This window comes from Capra hircus, chromosome 19, assembly GCF_001704415.2.
Source record: "Capra hircus breed San Clemente chromosome 19, ASM170441v1, whole genome shotgun sequence".
In the NCBI taxonomy this organism is placed as follows: domain Eukaryota; kingdom Metazoa; phylum Chordata; class Mammalia; order Artiodactyla; family Bovidae; genus Capra; species Capra hircus.
The window spans coordinates 50525889-50544953 of record NC_030826.1 but is presented as its reverse complement, the minus strand read 5'-3'; the positions used below and the strand labels follow the sequence as shown (position 1 = coordinate 50544953).

General features: G+C 52.0%; 3 protein-coding genes across 3 annotated transcripts in view; 1 reads left to right on the top strand and 2 right to left on the bottom strand.

The window, feature by feature from the left end:
• Positions 1-5779, bottom strand: part of NPLOC4 (NPL4 homolog, ubiquitin recognition factor) — a 52752-nt gene extending 46973 nt beyond the window's left edge. The window contains exons 1-2 of the mRNA XM_018063596.1: positions 5546-5779; positions 1767-1847 (exon numbers count right to left, since the gene is read on the bottom strand). Coding sequence (XP_017919085.1) covers positions 1767-1847; positions 5546-5560 — 96 coding nt within the window. The 5' untranslated portion in view covers positions 5561-5779. The remainder of the gene's footprint in view (positions 1-1766; positions 1848-5545) is intronic.
• TSPAN10 (tetraspanin 10) lies at positions 5559-15913 on the top strand. Its single transcript, XM_018064020.1, has 3 exons — positions 5559-5769; positions 12622-13081; positions 14973-15913. The coding sequence occupies exons 1-3, from the start codon at positions 5559-5561 to the stop codon at positions 15433-15435; spliced, it is 1134 nt and encodes a 377-aa protein (XP_017919509.1). The 3' UTR covers positions 15436-15913.
• Positions 16625-18407, bottom strand: PDE6G (phosphodiesterase 6G). The gene is made up of 3 exons (XM_013972601.2): positions 18166-18407; positions 17667-17707; positions 16625-17216 (listed from the first exon to the last, which is right to left on the bottom strand). The coding sequence occupies exons 1-3, from the start codon at positions 18309-18311 to the stop codon at positions 17140-17142; spliced, it is 264 nt and encodes an 87-aa protein (XP_013828055.1). The 5' UTR covers positions 18312-18407; the 3' UTR covers positions 16625-17139.

The following is a 19065-nucleotide window of genomic DNA, read 5'->3' as shown; positions in this document are numbered from 1 at the left end:
CTTGGCATAATAAATGTTTGTTTTTGAGTATTCCCAAGCAAATTTCTCCTACGCAATGACTACTGTGGTGATAATGGCTTCAGAAATTAGGTCAACACTAAACTACCTCCCTGACTCCACCCACATCCAGTGACAGCTACTGTGTCTATATTCCCTATGCAAGGCAACAAGTAAATATCCAGAGGGAGCACTAGGATTTCAGGATACTTCTGAGGCAAACAATGGTCAGAATAATCCTGTATTTTTAGGTTTCTTTTAAATCATTTGAATTTAACCTGTCCAACAACTCTATATTTGATGCCAAGCACAAAAACCTCAAGTTAAAAACAAAATCATATTTCTACATGGTTATTAGAGATATAAGAAATTTTCATATAACAAAGACTCAGAAAAGTAAAGAACTATAGGCAGTATTCTTAATCTCACGTTTATCCCCATAACTGTCCAAGCAATAGCTACTTAATGCTTCATCTCTGTCTCAGACGATCTCTCAAGAACTCAAGATTTTAGGGTATCCCAGCACCATCACCAGGAGTGAGCTGACAATGGTCAGCTGCTACTAAAAAAGCAAAGAGTAAAATATTAAAACGGAGTAGGAAAAGGCAACCCACTCCATTATTCTTGCCTGGAAAACTCCATGGCAGGCTATAGTCCATGGGGTCACAAACAGCTGGATATGACTGAGCAAGTAAGCACACACGCAGGATATTAAAAAGTCCTTAAAGACACAGAGATTCTCTTTTCTGCTGTCTATTGCACCTGGGTTGTTTTTCTTTTATTTTTGTAAATATGGTTGCTTAAGCAGCACTGTTGGGATCAGAATAGAAACTACTTTTCAGAGACCAAACTTCTCAGGTAAGTGCTATGACTTCCTTAACAGATCACAGTGTAATCCTCAGCAAATCTCCTTATTCCCTGGACTTCAATTTCCATCTTTGTGAAAACAAAAAGATCAGACTACCTGACACTGAAAATTTCCTCTGGCTTTAACAGTCTGTGACTATTTTTTTTTTTTTGGCTTATGAAAAGTGATTTTTTTAAATTAAAAGTTAATACTTATCTACAACAAATTCAAATAATAAAGAATGTATAAAGTAGAGGTTGGCAAATTTTCTCTGTAAAGAGCCAGGCAGTAAATATTTTCAGCTTTCAGGCCATACAATCTGTCACAACTACTCAGCTCTGCCCCTGGAGCTCAAAAGCAGCCAGACAGTACATAAGCCAAAGGGTGCGGCTGTGTTCCAATGAAAACAGGCGGCCAGCCATGAACCATGCTTTGCCGACCTCTAGAATGAAGCATCAAGCAAAAGCCACTCTCCTTCCTTTGGCATCCTCTTCCGGAGCTACCCCTTTTAGGTCTGGCTTATGCTCTTTAAACCACATTCTCACACCACAGATTTGTATATGGCGCTTTACCTAAGTTTTTAAGAAGAAAGTGGGATCATTCTATACATGTTAATAACTCCCCTTTGCTGAAGAATGATTCAAGTTCTTCACTCTCTGATTTTTTCACTCACAAATATTCCTCCTGGGAAATCCTTTTACACTGACCTTTGGGCCCTCGGTCCTACGACGCTAAGCAGTGGTCAGCTGCGACACATCTGATTCTGTATCAGTCCCACCAATCAGGACAGAGAAAACCAATGCGAGAGACTAAACTTGGGTGTGGGGAGGAATCAAGAAAATGAGGGAAAGAGAAACGGTACAGACTAGGAAGGGAACAACAGTGGAGGATGAAGAAAGGTCAATACCCAAGCCACAGGTACCTTTTTCAAAAATGTTGCAGCTGTTTCTCTCTTTGTTGCCGTGATCCGCTTCACCCCATCTGGGGACTGGACACGTATTATCTATGGTAAATGAAACAAGGTGGTTACAGTGCAGACTTGGAAGGTCCTGACCTATTACTGAAACTAACATCTGCAGTCTCTCGGCATGAGTCACTGAAACTTAGGAGTCAAACTTCACCTTTCCTCTTGCGTATTGTAACCCAATGTTTCTAGAAGATGAAGCAGAGGTCTGAGAGTCATCAGCACAGGGGAGGACATCCTAAGAGGGCTGCCCTAATAGTCAACTCGTATCATTTCACTCAGAAAAATACAGCTTCAATTTTTAAAAAATGTATTTGGCCATGCCACATGGCTTGTGGAATTTTAATTCCCCAACCAGGGCTTGAACCCACACCCTCAGCAGTGAAAATGCAAAGTCCCAACCTCTGGACCAGGGAATTCCTACAACCTCAACTTTTAACCATTATTTATAAAGAATATATCTGAAAGATCAACATTTTTCTCTTCATGTTTACCCAAATTTTTTTTTTTAATCAGCAGGAAAAAAAAAAAAAAAAGAATCATGAACAATTGAGTTGTTTAAAAAAAACTTTGTTCCCAGATCCATACAGACTACTTTTAAAAGATCACAGAATTCAATATGGAACTCCCTAGCAGACTATCGAGGGTTAGGACCCGCAGTGAAAGCCAAGGGCACAGGTTTAATCCTTGCTTAGAGACCAAGATCCCCGCAAGCTGTGAGGCCAAAATAGAAAAAAAAAAACCAACCTAAAAACATTAAAGGACTGCAGGAAATCTAATTTGTTATTTACTTTCAATAAAAAGAAGACAAATAAGATTTTAATACCATGGTAAAATTTGTCAGGGTTTTAAATATTTTCATGGCTAGCCATGAAATGGTTGTCAGGTCTGGAAGACAGCTGGACAGAGCAGCACTTTCTAGATTTGATTTTCACCCTGACAGAAGCCCAGTGAAGGTGAGCTGCTATGTCCAGGCCAGCCATCCGAGGTCTTGCCTCAACGGGGAGCATGAAAAGGCATGCCCTGCCACCAGCAAGACAGAGATGTTCCAACCACCTGAGGGATGGGAGGAGCCACGAACAGAATGTGCCAGAAAGTACTCATGTTCTTCATCTCAGCAACACTGCACTGTGTATTGTATTCAAAACACCACCATACAGATGAGAAATGTCATAAGCAATTGTTTCCGAAAGGCTTTCATTGATATAGGACAAAATGCCACAATGGCTTTCGATCTGGTCGATTTTATCAAATTAAGACTAATGTACGGACTTCCCTGGTGGTTCAGTGGCCAAGACGCTGGGTCCCAATGTAGGGTGCTGGCGTTCGATCCCTGGTCTGAGGACTAGATCCCACATGCCACAACTAAGATTCTGTGCAGCCAAATAAACAAATATTCTTTAAATAATAATAATTTATATTTTCCTAAATTATTCCTACATTTCCTAAAAAATAGCTTGCCTCCGTCTTTCCCTGTTTTGGTTTATTCGGCCATACCTCTCAGCATGCAGAACTTTCCCAACCAGGCATCAAACCCCTACCCCCTACAGGGGAAGCAAGGAGTCCTGCCTCCACTACTGGACTGCCAGGGAAGTCCTTTCTCATTTTCTAGTAAATTTTGTGTGTGTGTGTATTCAGTTGTGTCGGACTCTGCAACCCCATGAACTGTAACCCGCCAGGCTCCTGTTTATGGAATTTTTCAGGCAAGAATACTGGAGCGGGTTGCCATCTCCTACTCCAGGGGATCTTCCTGACCCAGGGATTGAATAACTTTTGCTTAACTGAAAAGGTTTTCCCCCCATGTTGTATTCAATTTTAAGATTTTGTTTTGAATAGTCCTTATGAAATTCCAATTGTTAAGAGTGTATTTTCTTTATTTTTGCTTCTCAATAACATGTTTAACTTTCTCACTCATCTGTGTGTACCACAAACAAAAAGTCTTTTGACTTTTGATTTCTAGTATACTCTAGATTCAAGATCTAGAAAAATGTTTTAATACACCGCCTGGACATGAGGTAACCTCCCACTTATTTGTTTCTGCAATCTGTCTCCAATACTGAGGCAGGTTAAGCAGTCAAGTGCCCTGCTTCTCTTTGAGGGATGTAGTGACTGTGGCTTTGAATGTTCACATAGGACCAAGAGCGTGACACTCTACTCCTTGAGGAGTTAAAGGTCAGGATTACATGTTTCTGGAGAGTTCCAAAGCTTAAGAAGTTAGTCTACTTGTTTGTTTACAACAAGACACAGAAGTTGAGGTTTCCAAGCTAAGCTCAGTATTTAACTCGGAAAGACAAACATAACTTATACTGAGGGAAGTTATGGCCTGACCTTCGACACAGGCTATAAAGTAAAATACACAAGAAAAGACAAACCAGGCAACAGAGACACATTAACTTCTTGGTAACCTAGGTCTCCCTAATTATGAGAAAGTGAGCCCAGAATACTTCCTGGGGAAGTCAAAGAATTAGTGAGATAAAAATCAATTTTTTCCACAAAAATTTTTAGAAGACTTCTTCTAAATAAGTAAACAAACTTTTGAAATAAATTTCAGAATGATCTGTTTCAATTCCTCACAATGTGAGAAATTCAGCAAGAGATCCATGCTATCAACTAGAGCTTTGCCTTATACACAGATCCAAAAGTGGCTTTCTCTGAAACTCACTTATTCACGGTATTTCAATTCAGTTAACACTACTACAGTAAAGAGAAAGTTTGGAAGTATATTTGAGTGCTAACTCTTAACCTATTTCTAGGATGAGTTACCAACAATCGGTGAGAAGTCTTATTTTAAAACGAGTTAGTTGCTCATTTCTCTTGGGCCATTTATTCCCTCTGCTCATGTCTAGGCTGGGAAACACGGAGAAGGAGCCAGGGCCCCTGAACAGAGAGCAGAGTTAAGACTAACTAGAGGGAAAGTCTGAAAGTCCCAGAGCTGGAGGTTCCTGCAGACCTGACCATCCAGAGAGAATGCGTGCTATTCCCAACACCTGGCAAAACTGTTCGAGGCCCTCCCAAGGCCAAGTTCTGAACATGACTTGCCACCCCAAACTGCTTTTGCTTCCCCCAGGAAATTCCAAGTGGTCCTTAAAGTTAACCAAAAAATTCTTCTGTCCAGCTGGTCTGTTGAGTTTTTTCCGGCTACACTGACTTCTGAGAGGAACTTTTCTCAAGTTAAGGGACGGCGAGTTTTTTTCTTATTTTCACTCAAAAAAAAAAAAAAAAACCTTTAAGGGGACGTGTGTTAATATCTAACTTTGCGTACAAAATGAGATATTTTAACATCCCTTTACAGACAGGTAGCTGTCAAGGTCTCCTTGCCATCCGCCAGTCCACCGTCTCCCTTCTTCGCAGCTTCCTCTAGCGGGGAGAGGGGTCCCATTTGTAGAAAATGCTCTTTTAGTGACCTGTGACAAGGCAGTCACTGGGGCGACGGCAGGAGGCAGGAAAGACGGAGAGGAGGCGAGGAGGGGTCGTAGCCCCCGGCAACCCGGAGCCCCTCTTCTAGGCGCGCCCGGCGAGACCCCGCGACCAGGAACAGAGCGGCCAGCACAGCCCACACCCTCAGACCGCCTGGCCTCCCACTCCAGCCGGGGACGGGAGGTGCTGAGAGGAGGTCGGGAGCCCAGCCGGCTGGCCGGCCCAGGAGGAGGAGGGCGGGCCGCTGCGCCTCTCCGCAGGCCGCGCCGGCAAATATGCTGCCTCATCCCGGCGCCCTCCCGCCCGGCCGCCCCACTCACGATGCTCTCGGCCATGGTGGCCGCTCCCGTGTCCGGGCTCGAGCCCCGGGCTGCCGCCGCCTGCCGCCCCACGGGCCTCGCAGCCCCGACCCCGGCCTCAGCCCCGGCCCCGGCCTCCCGCCGCCGCCGCCACCGCCGCTCCAGCTTCGCCGCCCGGCCGCCACCGCCGCGACGTCCTGTGCCTCACCCGACGCGCTCCCCCGGCCGCGCGGCCGCGCAACCAGGTTCCGGCCCCGCAATCAGGTTCCGGCCCCACCAACGGCCTGCGCCTGCGCAGGGCGGCCCCGCGCTGTGCTCTGCGTGGAGGGGCGCCCCCAGCTGACCACGCGGTGGCGAGACGCTGCGCTGCAGCCCAGATGGACGCATCAGAGCGCATCTCATCCACCGACAGAGATCGGTGGGCTCGATTTGGGCGCCTTGCTGGTCACACGGAAATTCTATTATAAGTGTGTTAGGGAAGCCTTAGGGGAAGTGAGAGTGGAGGAAGCATGCTCTGTGTAACATTGTAGGATTCTTCTAGAAACTGAATGGAGAATCGTGCAGGAGGAGAATCAGGGAGACCCTTGGGGAGACTGAGGCTTTATTTAGTTCAGAGGGCAGAACACGGTGGCCATGAGGGGGCTGGAGGCGGGACAGACATTGGCAGAAGAGTTGATAGGGTTGCTCCTATCAAGGGGCAAGGTGTGTGGTTTTTATCCTGCTGACACGCATCCTGCTTTCTCACCCTGTCCTGCTCTTCTTGTACAGGACGGCCTCTTTTTGCTTCTCATACTGACTGTATCCCTTACACAGAAGGACAAAACTGTGTCCTGGTGGTGATGTCTCCTAGTGTGGTCACGTCCAAGCATTGACAGACATGCTATTCTACTCTACACCGCTTACCTTTTAATCTCCATTGTGTGACTGTGAAGGTATTACATTAATGTTTTCAAGTTATATTAGTAGTTATATTTCTGGGGCTGCCATGACAAAATACCACACACTGAGTGGCTTAAACTTATTTTCTCACAGTTCTGGAGGTCAGAAGTCGGAAATCAGGCTTGGTTTCTTCTGCAGCCACCCTCCTTGGCTTGCAGATGGCCGTCCTCGTCCTGTGTCTTCCCTCTGTACAAGTGCATCCCTGGAGTCTCTCTTTGTCCCAGTTTCCTTTTCTTATAAGGACATTAGAGGAGGGCCCGCCTTAATGGCCTGATTTTTTAAGTTAATTACCTCTTTAAAGGCCTTACCTTCAAAGTCTCATTCTAAGGCCCTGGGGTTTGGACTTCAACATAGAAATTTGGAGGGGGACACAGTTCAGCCCATAACAGTGGTGGTAACTACACTTTCATCCAAAGGCTATCCAATATCGGAACAGGGCTGCGATGGAGCCAGAGAGGTGACAGCCATCTTCCGGAGGCCCTGCTTTGAAGCCTGATGCGGTAATTGATGAGGCCGGACGTGTCCTCTCTGAGGAAGAGATGAGCCACAGTCTGGCTACACTGGGCCTGACCTCCAGCTCCCATCCTATCCCTGACCTTCTGCCCGTAGCACAGCAACCTGAATGGTCCTTTTGTCAAATTGGATGCACCTTACTCAACACCTGTCATCTCCTCATCTCACTCGGAGAAAAATTTGAAGACAGCCATCCTTCTTCGGACTTTCCAGGATTGTTCCCACCTAAGGTACTACATGTGCCCGAAACGCTCTTCCTGCATGTCAGCCTGGCGTGTGCCAAGGGCACTGCCCAGAACCCCACTCAGGACCAAAACTGCTGGCAGCGCTGGCTGAGCTCCCCTTTGGGGACTTAGCTTACTCCAGATCACAGTCCCTTCCCCTAGGCAGCTCATACCCAATAACGGCAATGGGTAGCAAGGCCCAGCCCCATGTCTCAGTCTGGTACAATTCTGCAGGCCATCCCAGCTGCGAGGATCCCTGAGGCCTTTATTGGGATTGTCTGATTGCTCACCTTCTCCCTCCGCCTGTGCCATGCTGCTTCCATTGCAGGTCTGGATCCTGAGACACTGCCAGGTGACCTTCCTGAAGTCATCCTCACAGGGGCCTTGCCCCAAGAAAATCTATGAGGCTCATTCCCTCTCTTCCTTCAGCTTCTTCTCAGTCCTCTTGTTCTGTTCTTTTCCTTTTTAAAAAAATTTTTAAATATTTATTTATTTATTTGGCTGTACTGAGTCTTCATTGCAGCACCAGGGATATTAGATCCTGGCATGCCAGGGTCTTTAGTTGCAGCATGTAAACTCTTTACTTGTGACATGTGAAATCTAGTTCCCTGACCAGAGATCGGAGCTGGGCCCCCTGCATTGGGAGCACAGAGTCTTAGCCTCTTGACCTCCAGGGAAGTCCCTCTTTTCTTTTTTTAAATTGGGATGACATTCACAGAAGCTACAGTTAACCATTCTAAAGGGGAAAACTCACTGCCCTTTAGTGCATTCCCGATGTTGAACAATCACCTTCTCTATCTAGTCCGAAAGTTTTCATCAACCCCTAAAGGAAACCTCACACTCATTCAGCCGTGGCTGCCGTTTCCCCCTTCCCCAACCAATGGCAACCGCTAACCTACCTCCTGTCCCTATGGCTTTACCTGTTCTACAAGTGGAATCACATAATATGTGGATTTTGTGTCTGACTTCTTTCACTGAGCATCATGTTTTCAAGGTTCATCCATATTGTAGCCTGTGTTAGAGCTTCTTTCTGTTTTATGGCTGAGTATGGTAGGCTTCCTGATGGCTCAGTGGTGAAGAATCTGCCTGAAATGCAGGAGCTGCAGGAGATACCGGTTTGATTGCTGGGCTGGGAAGATCCCCTGGAGGAGAGCATGGCAACCCACTCCAGTATTTTTGCTGGAGAATCCTATGGACAGAGGAGCCTGGTGAGCTACAGTCCGTAAGGTCACGAAGGGTCAGACATGACTGAAGCAACTAAACACACATGCACATGTATTCCATGGCATGTATGGAGCACATTTTATTTGTGCATTCTTCATTGATGGAGGCCTGCGTTGTTTCCAGCTTTTGGCTGCTATGATTCTGTATATCTATGTATTTGTTTGAGTCCCTGTTTTCAATACTTTTGGGTGTATACCTAGGAACCAGAGCCTTACAGTTAGGCCTTCCCGATCGCCTTATACAAGAAGACAACATCACCACTATTTCCTATCCTTGCTTCATGACACTCGTGACCATATACAACAGCACATATTTGCTTGTTTCTCCACATACTCTCTGACTTCCCCTGTACTTGAATGTAAGCGCCTAATGATGGGGGATTGTCAACTTTCGTCACTACTGTACTGCAGGGCTCTGTACTGCAGACCAGTCCCAGACAGAATAAACTCTGTGTCAGTCATTTGTGCTCACAATACTGCTGTGTAATGAACCCTCCCAAAATTCAGTGGCTTAACACTCAGATGGCCCTCTGCCAGAGTTTAGGCTGGGCTCCAAGAAGTAGTCATTATGGGAGCAGCTAGTGAGGAACCTGAAGCAAAAACACAGATGGGAGCTTCCGTGGTGGTTCAGTAGTAAAGAATCCACCCGCCAATGCAGGAGACATGGGTTTGCTCTCTGGTCTGGGAAGATCCCATATGCTGAGGAGCAACCAAGCCCGTGTGCCACAACTATTGAGCCTGTGCTCTGGAGCCTGAGAGCCACAACTACTGAGCCCACGTGCCACAACTTCTGTGCTCTAGAGCCTGGGAACCACAGCTTCTGAAGCCCGTATGTCCTAGACCCTGTGATTCTGTGCAACAAGAGAAAGTGAAAGTTGCTCAGTCCTGCCCAACTCTTTATGACTTCATGGACTATACAGTCCATGGAATCCTCCAAACCAGGATACTGGAGTGGGTAGCCTTTCCTTTCTCCAGGGGATCTTCCCAATCCACGGATCAAACCCAGATCTCCTGCATTGCAGGCGAATTCTTTACCAGCTGAGCCACCAGGGAAGCCCAAGAATACTAGAGCAGGTAGCCTATCCCTTCTGCAGGGGATCTTCCTGATCCAGGAATCGAACCAGGGTCTCCTGCATTGCAAGTGGATTCTTTACCAACTGAGCTATCAGAGAAACCTGTGCAACAAGAGAAGCCACTGCAAGGAGAAGCCTGCATACCACAGCTAGAGAGTAGCCCTTGCTTGCTGCAACCAGAGTAAAGCCCACACAGCAACAAACACCCAGAGCAACCAAGCATAAATAAAGTGTGTATATATATATATATATATATTTTTTTTTTTTTAAAGAACAAGATAAAGCAAATAAAAATAAAAAGTGCTCCCTGGGCCATACTAGTCTGGAATTGGACACCAAGAAGACATTTCAGGGGATGGCGTAGGTCAGGGAACATCAGTGCCAGGCTGATCAGGGCCCAGCAAGCAGCCCAAGTGTCTGGATTGTAAAGTGGTGAGTGAGGAAGGAAAAGAGATGGGCTAAAACATCAAACAGAAGAAGCTGAGAAAGGGAGTGGGGAGGACGGTAGAGACAGGACAGGGCACACAAATCCCCCAGAGACCACTCTTTCTCCTGCCATGCAAACGTGTTTGCAGAGGGGCTCCTGGCAGCCTCTGTTTTCCACGGTCTCAGGGATCCAGCAGCCAAGAGCAGCATCCACACACATCACAGTCTCATGCACGCCATAAGCTGGACTCAGGAGGTATGGAGATTCATGCCCAGGGTCTTGCAGAGTTGGTGGGGGGTAGGGTCCCGCTCTGAGCCAGTCTTCCTACTGCATCCAAGCAAGGCAGGCAGGGTGAGAAGGCAGATGATGCAGGCTCAGGGAGCCTGGAGCACACCTCTGTCTGTTCCTTGCTGCATGGCCAGGGTCCTTCCAAGCTCTAGGGCCCAATAGTGACCTTGACAAAGTCCTGCTGCTGAGAAACTCAGAAGGTGAGGGATCCCGGGTACCTTAAAACCAAGAAGGATGTAATTTACCCAGTGATGTGTGAAAATGAAAAGACACTTCAAATATACATGCGTACATTTGCATATAATTATGGGCTTCCCTGGTGACTCAGACTGTAAAAAATCTGCCGGCGATGCAGGAGACTGGACTTTAATCCCTGGGTCGGGAGGATCTCCTGGAGAAGGGAAAGGCTCTGCATTCCAGTAGTCTTGCCTGGAGAATCCCATGAACAAAGGAGCCTGCCGGGCTACAGTCCATGGGGCCGCAAAGAGTCGGATACAAGTGAAACAACTAGGCACAAACACGCACACACAGGTAATTATATGTACATATTTATATATGTATGTATATAATTATGTTGGTCAGTCGCTAAGTTGTGTCCGACCCTTTGCAACCCCATGAATTGCAGCACACCAGGCTTCCCTGTCCTTCACTATCTCCTGGAGTTTTCTCAAACTCATATTCATTGTATATATTCAATTTCTTTCTTTCAGTGAATAAATCAGAGGATAAACTGGCATTTAGCTGTGGGCTGGTCTCCCAGGCTATTACTGGGGCCCAGGATCTGATCCTCCAGCTGAGCTGAGGGGCAGCACTGAATCTGCCAGGCTGTCCACACCGGGACCCTCTGGCGATGACCACGAGGCCAGCCCCCTGACAGCTCCCACGTCATGCCTGCACAGAGCAAGGCCAAGAATCTGGGTTCAGGAAAAATTCTCTGCATCTCGACAAGCAGAGGCTGTGTTAAGCCCTAAAATATGACTCCTCACATGATCTGGTCATGACCACGGCATCCTGGTGGAGCTCACAGCTCACAGAGCGGCCAGGGCCACAGGCAACACTGGCCTGGTGTCCCAGCCAGAGAAGCCAGCAGGGTCTAGCACACCTGTCCTGGGGAAGGATGGAGGAGGGGGAAAGGAGCCCCCTGCTGTCCCAGGTAAGCAATGCTATGGCGACTGCCAGGGTTGGGGGTGTTCTCTCTCCCCTATCCCACCCAGAGCCCTGCTGTGTACTGGGGAGGCGGATGCCCCGCTGCTAAGATTGGGGTGGGGCTTTACTAATCAGGTGCCTTAACCACCCCCAGCACCCTGTTTCGACCCTGAAAGGTGACCCAGCGTTGCCCTTGTGTTTAACATGGCGTGGGGTGCATCCACACCCCAAGGATAGCACACACCCAGGGACCATCACCCAATGGGCCACCCCCACATTTTCCCTGCCCCCCTCACCTGTGACCCAGCCCCCATCGGCCTTCTCATCTCCCTGTTGCCCCCGTCTAAGGCTGCCATTCACTCAGCCCCGTATGGCCCCTAGACAAGAGATCTGGCAGGTCTCCCTGTGGATCTAGGTGATGGGAGGGTGAGCTCTGGCTCGGTGCAGAAGGGGCTGAAGGCCAATGTCATCGGCAGCTTGTCCTTTTGCTCTTACTGACTTGTTGAGGTCTGGGGGATGCTGATCAATAACCCCTCTTTCCTCTGCTCTGATGTGGTCAGACAGGTGGGGAGTAAAGGGCTCATTTCTTCCTGGGATACTGGGGACTCTGCCCAGGCCTGAGGTCTTAGCTTCCTCATTCTTCCTGCAGCCAGACTTCAAGGGCCTGCTGCCCCTTCCCCTACAAAAAGGGGGCAGAAGCCCTCCCACACCTGCCTGCCAGTGGAGGGGTTAGGGAACAGGCAGAAGTGAGGTGGAGACTGTCCGTCAAGGGACAAAATTCCATCGATGAAACTGGCAGCTTCTCCCAACCTCATGATCAGTGATTCAGGCCTCTGTTGGGGAACTGATAGGAGGGTTGGCCCCCCACCCCCACCTTTAGCACCCCATTATTCTTTTCCTGGGTAAGGCCAGGGCCCCCAAACTTGGCTGAGTGTCCTCCTGGAGGGCAAGGTGGAGTCTTTGGGAGGCCCTGCACCCACAGAGCCCTGGTCTCCTGGCCACACCCATGTCCCCGGGCTTCTAGGATCTCTGAACGCCCCCTTCCACCTCCGCTGTCCAGCTTCCTCCCCCGAAGGCTCTGACCTTGCTCCCAGCTGAGTGTTACAGGGACTGTTCCTCCTTCTCCTGCAGGAGGCTGGAGGTCAGGAACCATCCCTCGCCGGGAGCAGCCCCCTCACTTCCAGTCGCCCAGGACCAGCTCCCTGGGAGGACCCGCCCTGGAGGGCAGGCCTTGGGGGGTTCCTGGCCTGCTTGCTCCCCTCAGAAAGCAGCTGCCTCAAGTGCCTACTCTTCTTGTCCAACTTCCTCTTCTCCCTGCTCAGCCTGCTGGCCCTGGCCATCGGGCTCTGGGGCCTGGCTGTCAAGGGGTCTCTGGGGAGTAGTTGGGGGTCCCCCCTGCCTGCAGACCCCATGCTGGGACTGGTGCTGGGCGGGCTGGCGGTCAGCGCAGTGAGCCTGGCGGGCTGCCTGGGTGCCCTCTGCGAGAACGCCTTTCTGCTGCGCTGTTTCTCCGGGGGCGTCCTTGCCTTCCTGGTGCTGGAGGCTGCAGTGGGGGCCCTGGTGGTGGCCCTCTGGGGCCAGTTACAGGATGGCCTGGAACACGTCCTGCGCCTAGCCATCACCCACTACCAAGACGACCCAGACCTGTGCTTCCTCATCGACCAAGTCCAGCTGGGGCTGCAGTGCTGTGGGGCGGCCACCTACCAGGACTGGCAGCGGAACCTGTGAGTCCTGGAGCCCACGAGGGAGGAGGGCTGGAGAGGGGCCGGGCCGCACTCACATGCCCATACTCACTTGTACACACATTCACCTGTACAGGCTCCTCACCCATATATACTCACACTTGTGCACACGCTCATGCAGGCACATTTGCACATGTACATGCTCGGGCCCAGCCAGGGCCACATGGTCACGCAGGGATGTTAACAGAGAAACTCAGCTGGCAGACATAGAAAATCATTTTTGGAGATTGTTGTTTTGTTTTTTCCAGTGAGGATATCATACAAGACATCTCAGTGTCAGTTGAAAATAACTTTTAAGTTAATCTAACTTCCCTTGGAGAAGGAAATGGCAATCCACTCCAGTATTCTTGCCTGGAGAATCCCATGGATAGAGGAGCCTGGCAGGCTACAGTCCATGGGGTCGCAAGAGTCGAACATGACTTAGTGACTAAACCACCACCAGCTTCCCTTGTGGCTCAGCTGGTAAAGAATCCGCCTGCAATGCGGGAGACCTGGGCTAAATCCCTGGGCTAGGAAGATCCCCTGGAGAAGAGAAAGGCTACCCACTTCAGTACTCTGGCCTGGAGAATTCCATGGACTGTGTAGTCCATGGGGTCGCAAAGAGTTGGACATGACTGAGCGATTTTCACCTTCACTTTAGGTTAATCCAAGACATCCCTCCAGACCATGACTCCACGGGGTTGCCTCTACTGTGTGTGTATGTATGTGCACACGTGTGTGTGTACGTGCGTGTGTTTAGAGTCACATGGAGACTCTTGAAAACCAGCCACTTACCCAAGCCTCCCTGAGACGTGCTGAGCCCTTCCTTCCGAGTACCAGGCGCCCTAGAAGCACTTGCAAGGCTTGTTCTCACTGTGGCCATCTGTGGCTTTGGGTTGGTGGCAGCCCTTTCTGATGTTATGTTCACCCAGCCTACCGGTCTCCAAGCCCCAGCCTTAGTGAAGCCCACTCTTCGAGGAGATGAGACTGTGCCTGTATGGGGCGGGGGGCGGTGAGGGATGAGCCTGCAGCTCACAGGGCCCTGGACGCTTTGACTAGATGCCTAATCAAAGCCGGGGGCACCTGAGGGCTGCCTGAAGCAGGTGATAAGAGCGACACTCCCTCCAGGCCCTGTGAGCTCCTCCCAAGCCTCCTGTCCCTTGTCGCTGTCCAGTGCGGCCCCTCACGCCCCCACCACAACCCACTGACCCCTACAGAAGCCTCTGCCAGTCCTCAACCCACCTTCTCCGGCTCCAACCCTGCTGCTCAGACCAACTCAGCAGCATCTGTGGGGCGAGGCCGTCTTCCTTCCAGCTCCCATCAAACGCTGGCCTCCCTCCATCTGTCTTGTGCAGTGTGAGCCTTCTAGCCAGGAAGCATGTGCAGAGGCCTGCCTGGTGCGGGATGAATTGTAGGGAACTGGATATTGTGTGTGTGTGCGCGTGAGCATGCACAGGTGTGATGTGTGTGCCTCTATACTTGCATGCCAGTGTGGATTCATGCTGTATGTATCTGTGTGTGCAGTCATGCCTCTGCGCTTGCATCATACACACATGCATGCCTACGTGCCTATGCATGTGTGTGGCCATGGAAGTTTGGAGGCGGGTAGGAGACATTCTGGGAGGCTCAGTGGTAAAGAATCTGCCTGCCAGTGCAGGAGACACGAGTTCAGTCCCTGGGTAGGGAAGGTCCCCTGGAGAAAGAAATGGCTACCCACTCCAGTATTCTTGTCTGGAGAATCCCGTGGACAGAGGAGCCTGGCGGGCTAGAGTCCATGGGATTGCAAAAGACTCGAGCACAACTTCAGTGACTAAGCAACCACAAAGAGACAGTTCACACTGGGGTCCCAGACCAGGGGACCTGCCCTCCAGACTGACACTGTGTGCCCTTGCAGGTACTTTAACTGCAGCTCCCCTGGAGTCCAGGCCTGCAGCCTTCCTGCCTCCTGCTGCATTGACCCCTGGGAAGGTGGAGCCTCTGTCAATGACCAGTGCGGCTTCGGGGCCCTGGGCCTGGACGAGGACGCGGCCCAGAGGGTGGTGCATCTGGAGGGCTGTGGCCCCCCACTCCTCCGGTGGCTGCGCAGTAACATCCAGACTGTGGGCTGCTATGCCATCGCGGTCGTGCTGGTCCAAGGGCTGGAGCTCCTGCTGGCCATTCAGCTGGTGAGGGCCCTGACTGTCCACAAGGGGGCAGCAGGGAGTGGGGGCCTGTCCATAGGAACCCCAGACCCGGTGTCCCGCCCTCTGCCAAACTGGTCATGGGCTGACCAGCCAGGGGGACGAAAGACCAGAATACAAGGATGGGGTCTGGGGCTGCAGGCCTCCCCTCGCCTCCCGGGGCAGATGTCAGAGTAACCTGCTTCGGTGCTTAGGGACACGCGCCCTGAACCCCCAGGCCACCTCCGCCTACTGACTTCCAGCTTCCCAGGGTTCCCTTTCCCTCACACTGCCTGCTTGCTTGCAAACGCTGCTGTTCCAAGGGTAAGCTGACCTCGACGACGGCCTGGCCAGCATCTGCCTCCCATGGAGGGTGCCAGGCAAAGCCACCTGGCCAGCAGGGAGAGCGGGAGGCGAGAACTGGATGAAATCCTGCTGCCAAGCCTCCAGCTCTGAATTTCACCTTGACCCTCACTTCAATTTTCACCTCTGACCTCCACTTCCAACCGCCTCCAAGTCCCACCTCCAAGCCCAGCCTATGAAGCCCCATGTCTTCACCATAGTCTGGCACCTGCCCTCCTCTGGGCCATCTCCCCCTTTCCTGTCCGTTGAGGCTCAGGCCTCTCCCTCCAGAGTCTTTTTTTGTTTTTGGCAGAGTGTAAGTTTTATTGCGATGTATCACTCATACAGTAAATTGCACCAACCGTAAGTGGGCAGCATAAGGCTTCTCACTCAATGACACACCTGTGCACCCCCCACCACTACCAGGTCTAGCTCCAGCCCCAGCAGAGTTCTTTGTCCCTTCCCCAAGGTCACTCCTGTTGGAACTTTTTTACCTTCAGGTTTGCATGGTTTTTTCTGACCTTCACATAGACGGGATCACAGGGCCCCCTTCTCGAGAGTCATTGTCCAGTCACTCTGCTGTGTGAACAGAGCCCCACGTCTGTGTGGACATGTACTTGGGCAGTTTCCAGAAGGTGACTGCTAGTAGGGACAGTTTTGTGCAGGTCTATGTGTATGTATGACAGCGTGCCCCGCTGTGGGGTCAGGAGTGGAGTTGCAGAGTTGCTGGTGGGCATCTGTCCAGCTTTAGTGGACACTAAGGGTGGGCAGGGGGGCCCAGTTTCCCTGCACCTGTCTCCTCACCTGTGGGGAGCAAACAGGCTTTCTCTCCCCCTGACCCGAGCTCCCATCCCTGCAGTACCTGAGGCTGCCTGCCTTGCCCCGATCCAGCCTTCAGGAGCCTTCTCAGCACCCGACATGTTTCCTCCCCTCAGCCTGGCTGAGGCCCCGCCATCCCTGCCACTGCGCCTGCACCATCCACTCCTACTGAACAGACCCTACCCTCGGGCCCTGTCCCCACTGACAGCACACCCCAGATAAGTGGTGGGGAGCAAAGCTAACTTTATTTGAAACAGAACAGTGAGCATGGGCCACATTGGAAAGGACAAGCTTCCTACTGGTGTGACTGGTCCTGGGGGTTCTCATTGTCTGACGCCTGCAGGACTCCTGCCATCAACCTGCTGGCCCAACGGCCTCAGTTGGGAAAGGCTAGTGAGGGGACCCCGTCCTCACCCCCAGACAGGCAGGCCAGGAGGAGGGGTGTGGCAGACACCACTGGGAGGCCTGCCCTAGCTTTCCAGCCTGGGAAGGAGAGGGTCTGTGGACCAGTGTTTCTGGAAGTTAAGCAGGGCCTGGCTGCCCCGAGAGGGTGTCCTGAAGGGAGGTGGTGGGCTCCTGGTAACTAGCGTCCCGGAGGCTCGAGGCTGCTGCCCTGTGAGGGTCTCCAGACACAATCCAGACACTCTGGACTTCCCAGGGGCACAGCTCTCCTCACAGGAATCTTGAGCAGGGGGTCATGGCGGGCAGCGGAGTAGAGGGGCCAAGGGCGGGGATCCAGGGCTAGATGATGCCGTACTGGGCCAGCTCGTGCAGCTCCAGGTGGTTGAAGGCCTCCCATGGGCAGATGACGGTGATGTCTGCAGGACAAGGAGGCAGTAGGTTGAGGGTCCCATGGCCCCTGGCGCCACCATGCACTCTGGGCCCTGTTGTCCACACCCCAGTGGTGAGAGTACAAGGTCCTTGGGCACAGAGCCCTCCTTTCAGAACACACCACCTTTGGGGGGGTATCGAATGGGTTCCCTGCCCAGGAAGACAGTGGGTGCAGCAGGCCTGGAAGAGGCGGGGTGGAAGGTGGGCCTTGCTGCTGGTGAGAGGGTGTTGGGGTGGGGACAGCAAGAGCTTTGTTCCTCCCAGCCCCTCCAAGCACCCACTGAAGGAACGACCCCACTCTGAAGCTTGCAGTCGGGAAAGGGAATGAAGCACAGCTAGGGGGAGGTGCCCTCTGCCTGGGGTGGGGGCCTGGGCCTCAGGCACTCTGGGTGGTGGGCGAGCAGGGGGACCTAGGTGGACACTTGCGGTTGTCATACCTGTTCCCAGGCCTTCCATTCCAGGGATGTCATCACCAAACCTGCAAGGACAGAGCAGTCAGGGCCGGTGGCCAGGAAGAGAGGAGGGGTGTGGGGGGCGTGCGTGTACTTGAGTGCAGGTTCCTGGGAACGTGGTGTGTCTGAGTGTGTCCTGGGTGTGTACAGATAGGGCTGCGTGTGCGGAGATGCACATCAGTTAGTGGGGTGCTGGTTGAGTGTCTGGGTGACGGCGTGGATGGGTGTGCTTTCCAGACCTTTCAGCAATAACGGCTAAAAAGGACACCCCTCCACATCCCCAGGGAATGGGGACCCTGAGACAGGCCAGCTCAGGCCCCCAAGAACTGCCCCACCCGCTTAGGAGGATGGGATTGCCTTCCACCAGAAAAGGGTGGCTGAGGCCCCACCCAGCCCCCACCCGCAGTGCAGCCCCCCTCCCTCCTGTACAGCTGGTGGGCCCTCCACCCCCTCTCAGAGCCACCCCTCCCACAGCTCTGCTTACCCTTGGACACCTTTCTTGGGGGGCTTGCTCTTGAACTGCCTGGTTTGCCGCTGCTTAAATTTCGGGGGCCCTTTCCTGGGAGTGACGGGTCCCCCCATCACCCTGGTGGCCGACCGGATCTCGGCCTTGGGTGGCTCCAGGTTCATGGCCAGGTTGGCAGAGATCCCGCAGCGACCTTCAGCTTCTGGACTGCCTCACGCTCTGGGCCCTCCTGCTTCCGACCCTCCTCGCAGGTCTCAGCTCCCTGGAGCAGAGGAAACCCTGCAATATGAGACCCACCGGTTCCCAGTAGGACTTGGACGGCAGTCCCCTGACCCGGGGAGCCTCTGCCAACTGCACCTGGGGCCCAAATGAGGACCGGGAAGGGGGTGAGAGCGCTGGGTGGTCCCAGGGGCAACCTCCTTATGGCTTCCTCCTCCTGCATTCCCCATCCCAATCTCTGGGGGTGGAACACTCAGCCTCATTTATGGTGGCATGTTGGGCACCCAATGGCTCCTAAAGGTAGCCTGAGAAATGGGAGGGCAGGGGAGGAGCCTGTGTCACAATGAAACCCCCAACCGGGCTGTGTAGCCTTGGTTCCAGCAGCATCTTCCCTCTGTTGGTAAACAACCCCTCCACCTGCCACCATTCGCTAGGTGCCAGCATCACCTGCTGGTGTCCTTGAACCCACTGCACGGAGTGGCCTCCCGTCCTCCTCTCCCCCAGAGCTTCCCCCTGGATGCCCTAAGCCCTGGTGACCTTGGCCAGGGGAAGCTCACCTTCCTTTAAGCCTATTAGCACCAGGGGGAGACTCTAATCTCTCAGGAAACACTGTGAGCCCAGAAGGTTCTGGGGCTAAGTACACGACACAGCCAGGAGCCGTAGCTACCCTGGCACTGGATGCCCCAGGCATCACCTCTT